Source organism: Protobothrops mucrosquamatus, unplaced genomic scaffold (assembly GCF_001527695.2).
Source record: "Protobothrops mucrosquamatus isolate PMUCROS unplaced genomic scaffold, P.Mucros_1.0 scaffold1878, whole genome shotgun sequence".
Lineage (NCBI taxonomy): Eukaryota > Metazoa > Chordata > Lepidosauria > Squamata > Viperidae > Protobothrops > Protobothrops mucrosquamatus.
This window is the reverse complement of record NW_015388005.1, coordinates 66,303-72,710: the sequence shown is the minus strand read 5'-3', so window position 1 is coordinate 72,710 and position 6,408 is coordinate 66,303. Positions and strand designations below refer to the sequence as shown.

At 42.3% G+C, this 6,408-nt stretch overlaps 1 protein-coding gene across 1 annotated transcript in view; it reads left to right on the top strand.

The window, feature by feature from the left end:
* Window positions 1-2,247: 2,247 nt before the first annotated feature.
* PGAM1 (phosphoglycerate mutase 1) overlaps window positions 2,248-6,408 on the top strand; it is a 6,530-nt gene continuing 2,369 nt past the window's right edge. Inside the window, exons 1-2 of the mRNA XM_015823456.1 lie at window positions 2,248-2,479; window positions 4,921-5,195. Of these exons, the coding sequence (XP_015678942.1) occupies window positions 2,338-2,479; window positions 4,921-5,195 (417 nt within the window). The 5' untranslated portion in view covers window positions 2,248-2,337. The remainder of the gene's footprint in view (window positions 2,480-4,920; window positions 5,196-6,408) is intronic.

Sequence of the window (6,408 nt, the reverse complement as noted above, 5' to 3'; positions counted from 1 at the left end):
TTAAATGAATCTGGCTTCCCCATTGATTTTGCTTGTCAGAAGGACACAAAAGGGGATCACATGACCCTGGGACACTGCAACCGTCATAAAGGTGAGCCAGTTGACAAATTCTGAATTTTGATCACGTGACCATGGGTATGTTGCAACAGTTGAAAGTGTGAAAAAACATTCATAAGTCACTTTTTTCAGTGCCATGGTAACTTCAAATGGTCACTAAATAAACTGTTGTAATTTGAGGACTATATGTACTACGTGCCAGCTGCATTCTGCACCAGTTGGAGCTTCAGAATGGTCTTCAAGAGCAGCCCCATGTAGAACACGTTACTCAAATAAGCTTGATAAGACTTAAAGGATTTTGTGAGTCGGGACAAACCACTGCTTTGGAGAATAGCTTGACTCCCTCTTCTTTGTGCCAACCCCTGAGATACTGGAACACTGCTATCATGTCCCCCCTCGTCCTTCTCTTCATTAAACTAGACATACCCAATTCCAGCAAGCATTCCTTATATGTTTTAGCCTCTAGTCCCTTAATCATCTTTGTTGCTCTTCTCTGTACTCTTTCTAGAGTCTCAACATCTTTTTTATATCATGGTGACCAAAACTGGATGCAGTATTCCAAGTGTGGCCTTACCAAGGCATTGTAAAGTGGTATTAACACTTCACGTGATCTTGATTCTATCCCTCTATTAATGCAGCCTAGCACTGTGTTGACTTTTTTGGCAGCTGCAGCACACTGCTGGCTCATATTTAAGTGATTGTCTACTAGGACTCCAAGATCCCTCTCACAGTTACTACTATTGAGCAAGGTAGCACCTATACTATACCAGCGCATTTGATTTTCCTCACCTAAATGTAGAACCTTACTTTTTTCACCATTGAATTTCATTTTGTTAGATAGCGCCCAATGTTCAAGTCTGTCAAGATCCTTCTGTATCTTAAGCCTATCTTCTGCAGTGTTGACTATTCCTGCCAGCTTGGTGTTGTCCCTTAATGGCTAGTGGCTATTTTTTTGCAATATACAGATTTAGAATAGAATAGAGCTGGAAGGGACCTTGAGGTCTTCTAGTCCAGCCCCCTGCTCAAACAGACGAATCTATACCATTTCAGACAAGTGACTGTCTAGTCTCTTCTTCAAAATCTCCAGTGATTTCTGCAGGCAAGCAGTTCCACTGGTTAATTGTCCTCACTGTTAGGAAGTTTCTCCTTAATTCCAGATTGCTTCTCTCTTTGGTCAGTTTCCAACCATTGTTCTTGTCTTGCCCTCTGGTGCTTTGGAGAATAGTTTGATGCCCTCTTCTTGGTGGCAGCCCCTCAAATATTGGAATACTGCTATCATGTCGCCCTTTTCTTTAGACTAGCCAAACCCAAGTCCTGCAGCTGTTCTTCATATGTTTTAGTCTCCAGGCCTTTGATCATTTTAGTTGCTCTTCTTTGAACTTTTTCCAAGGTCTTGACATCTTTTTTGTGGTATGGTGACCAATTTTTTTTTGCAGTATTCCAGGTGTAGTCTTACTAGGGTTTTATAAAGCGGTACTAATACTTCATGTATTGATTCTATGCCTCTATTTATACAACCCAGGATCATATTAGCTTTTTTGGCTGCTGCTGCACACTGCTGGCTCATATTCAAGTGATCATCCACTAGGTAGGACTCCAAGATCCCTTCCTTTTATGTAGCTGACATTCACCAGACAATAGGAGGATCTGTTGCTCAGATCTTTTATTATTTCTGGCTGTGTGGCACATTCCGATCCCTTAGGAAGTTTTCAGGGAAAAAATCACGGCTCATCAGCTGACGCCACGCCATTTTTTTACATGCGCTTCATGAGCGATGATTCTGAGGGACCAATGAGACGCTACACCTCCTAAACCAGGGGTAGGCAACCTCGGCTCTTTTATGACTCCTGGACTTCAACTCCCAGAATTCCTGAGTCAGCATAGCTGACTCAGGAATTCTGGGAGTTGAAGTCCATGAGTCATAAAAGAGCCGAGGTTGCCTACCCCTGTCCTAAACGCATGAACAAAACTTTGATAGTCTTAACGACAACATGCAAATAGCTCTTTCTATGTACGTCCCACACGCCCTGCATCTAGAATTAATACCTTCTTCCCCTCCCTTATAAAGTGGGAATCACCCAAATTAACCCGCAATCTCGGTAAGCTGCTGCTAGTCTACAGATCTGAAAGATTACGGGAACGCCTGCGTCCTACAATCATAGGAGGCTCCTCTTTGGTACATGCGCAGTAGCCCGTACAGAGTCTTCTTGGCTGGGGGAGCGAGAGGAACCTTCATTCTCTTGCGTTGCTGCTCTCGGTTCAGTCTCTTCGCTTCGGAGTATGGCGGCTGCCTACAGGCTCGTACTGATTCGGCACGGGGAGAGCACCTGGAACCTAGAGAATCGGTTCAGTGGTTGGTACGATGCGGATTTGAGCCCAGCCGGGCAGGAAGAAGCGCGGCGCGGCGGCGAAGCGCTGCGAGGTGAAGATGCGGAGGAAGCGGGCAGATGGGAGGGAGCGGTGCGGGTGTTGATGCTCTGCTGCGGGGGCCGCCTCTGCTCATTTGCACTTCGGGAAAATTGGGACCGTTTGTTCTGAAATTTGCGGGGTCGTATAGGTGGATAATTTTGAGTTATTTATAAAGGTCGTAAATGTAGCCTGTAATAACAGTGATGAAATTGTGGGATGGAGAATTCTTTGGATTTGAACCTCCTGATATGGAATTTTTTTAAAAAAAAAATCCTTCTCCACGGGGGTTAGTATCCCGGGCCAAGTTTTTACCCTGGAAGGTAATCAATGCTCCCATCCGTGCGTTCCCGGTGTCCTTTGAATTAGGTGCAAATGGGATTTTGCGTAAAATCGGCGGATGCTGGTTCGCGAATGCAAAGATGCTCCCTATCCCATGCTAAGAATGCGCAATGGAAGACCCATGAAGTAACTTGGGGTTGGCGTTTCAGAGAAAATGGTCCCGGGGCGCCCGCAGGTTGTGACCGCTGGAACTTGGTTAGAGGACAAAGACTGAGATTTTGGCTGGGCACGTGCTATCAGCCTCGTCCCTCTCGACGGAGAAACGCGAGACGGCGCCTTCCCGCCGGAGGCGAAAGGGAGGAGTCCCACAATAGCCCTAACCCAGTCCTTTTCCTTTCAGAGTTCATTGATTCCGGCAAGCCCTTAGCCAAGCGTGCCATCGAGCCTTTTTGTGATTTTGCTAAACTCGCAGTGTTTCTCAACCTTGACCATTTTAAGGCATATGGACTTCAACTCCCAGAATTCCACAGCCAGCATTGCTGGCTGTGGAATTCTGGGAGTTGAAGTCCACATGCCTTAAAATGGTCAAGGTTGAGAAACACTGTGCTAAGGCTACCTAACATTCAACTCTAGGATAACGGAACAAACCATTCTGATTGTAAAAACGATATTGCGCATTAAAAAAAGGGATGTTTTAATTTGAGTAGGTGGCCCCTGCTTCTTTTTAAGAGTCCCTCTCAAGCTGTGCATATCTGTCAGTCCAAATATTTTTCCATCTGCCCGAGAGGGCACAATGATATTTTACCTATCAAGGAAAGCATCCAGCAGTTAGACTGTCTAGATTTATTGGTAATTGGGTAGATACTTTGTTAAAGAAATGTAGTAGAAGCTGAGTCATTCAGTACTGCAAGGGAGAAAGGAGAGCTTGTGCTCAATGCAGGAAATGGGGGAGGGCCAGGAAACATTTATATTAAGGCGTGCACCTTTGCAAGTTCAAGAAACAAACCGATCTCACTCTTTAGTTTTGTTACCTTAAGGCCTGAAAGAGAGCCCCAGTCTTCAGAAGATGAAGATAACCTTCTGCATTATCCACAACTGTGGAATCTCCCCAGAGTTTCATCTGATTGCTCTCCAGCCAGTTATAAAATCTGTAGGAAGTTTTTGTTAATTATTAAAAATGTGAATATTAAAATTATATTTTTAATTTGTTGATGGACTTGAAAGCCCATCTAAATAGAATGTAAATTTGTAAGTTTGGCCTTTTCCTGGAAATACTATTTAAAACAAGCTTATTTGAATTCAGCGTGGTATCCAAGGAATAAAAAGTTCGTTCGACAATTCTAATATCATTCATGTGTGCATGTTCTACCTTTCATTTGGGAGATTCTGGCAAATATTGTTCATGCTTATACGTCCTCATTCACTCTTCTGTGTTGCACAACTGTTGCTTTCTCCACCATGGCATTAGTTTGCATTATTGCACAATCGTTTAATTTTTGTGCACTCTAGACTAGCAACAGGAAACAAGGGAGCACAAGGTGATTATGAAGATCTGATAAATACTGTTAAAGCGGCCTCTCTCCCAAGATATTTAGTTATAGCACATTAGCGTCATCTTTTGTTCTGAGATTTTTTATTTTCTTTATCTTTTGCAAGATTATTTTATTTTCATACAGGGAAATTTCAGTCTCATGCTAAATGAAGATGCCACATGAATAGAAGAGCCACTATACTGATTATTTTATTATTTTTTATATATATATACAAATACACTTTTTGCTGGAAGGGCAGTTCAGTTTGTGAGAACCTTTTCCATCACAGACTAGGACTAGGTTGGAGAACACCAGATGGATGTCCTTTCAAAGAGAGCTGGTGGCAGGAATCAGGGCACGAGACTCCAGAGTGCTTCTGAAAGAGGAGATTTTAATCCTCTATCCCCCGGGTCCGTTTATCTGCTGCATAGAAATATTTTGTCAGTGCTCATTTTACATATTATGGCAAGTGATTAATGGACAAATGTGAATATATAAGGGTTCCATACTAATATGCTATTTTACAATGATTAGGGTGCTTCAGAACTACAGTTTAAATGAGTCAAGATGGATTAGCTGTATGTCAGCAATAACTGCTGTAAAGATAAATGAGTTACAGTATTATACTTTCTGGCTCTTTCAGATTCTAAATATGAGTTTGACATCTGCTTCACATCTGTGCAGAAGAGGGCCATCCGGACCCTCTGGACCGTGCTGGATATCCTTGACCAAATGTGGTTACCAGTAGTGAGGACATGGCGTCTCAACGAAAGGCATTATGGTGGTCTAACAGGCCTTAACAAGGCTGAGACAGCTGCTAAACATGGTGAAGCCCAGGTCAAGATATGGAGGCGTTCCTATGACATCCCTCCACCTCCAATGGAGCCTGATCACCCTTTCTATAACACCATTAGCAAGGTAAGATGAGGTACTAATCTATTAATCTGATGAAGATAGCTGTTGCTTTGAGGTTATTTTAAAGTAATTGTCATGCTGGGATTAGGATATAATTATTGTGTAATTTTGTTTGCCTTTTGCTTTTTTTGATTTCTGACTCAAACGATAGTTCCATTGTAGTTCACTTTTATCTCGTTTGACCTGTACTCATATAATATTCTCACTGGCCCACTGTTCTGGGCTTTCTGTGGATATGATTACATTGCTATATGTTTTGAGCAGAATTTTAAAATTTTAGAATACAGATTGCTTTCATGCAATTAATCATTGACATTGATCTTTCATGAATGTTTATATTCTATGGATGGGAACAGTCAAGGCTATTCTTAAACTGGCGGAATTTTCCATCTATGCAATATTTGTTAATGAATTAAGAAATAGCTAGAGCGTTGGCCTCACATGCCGTTTTAAACTTTAATAGGTTTTGATGTACTATGGTAATATAATTAATGTAGGATATTATTTTAAATATTTAAAGACTAGTTCACCAGAAAGCTACATAGTACAGTTAAACTGTGAATAGGACTACTAAAGAGGCAATCAATCCAGATAAGTTTGGGTATGAATCCAATGAGTGAATGATATTGAAGGCAGTTTTTCAGTGGCTAAAGATGGTAACAAGTTAATTATTATTATTATTATTATTATTATTATTATTATTAAATTAAATTTATATCCCGCCCTTCTCCTTGCGGACTCAGGGCGGCTAACAATCAATTAAAAAATACACAGATAACAATTACAGGATTAAAATTAATTAAAAGGAAATATTTAAGTATGGTCTAATTAAAATATAATTAAAACCCCCTCTAAAAATTACCCTAGGCCAGTCCTGCAAGCTGGAATAACCATGTCTTAAGGGCGCGGCGGAAGAAAGGGAGATCAGGTATCACCCTGATCTCTGGGGGTAGTTCATTCCAGAGGGTGGGAGCTCCCACAGAGAAGGCCCTCCCCCTTGGGGTCGCCAGCCGGCATTGTCTGGCCGACGGCACCCTGAGGAGACCCACTCTGTGGGAGCGTACAGGTCGATGGGAGGTAATCTGCGGCAGAAGGCGGTCTCGAAGGTATCCGGGTCCGATGCCATGGAGCGCTTTAAAGATGATAGTCAACACCTTGAAGCGCACCCGGAAGGCCACAGGCAGCCAATGCAGCTCGCGCAGCAGCGGTGTTATAT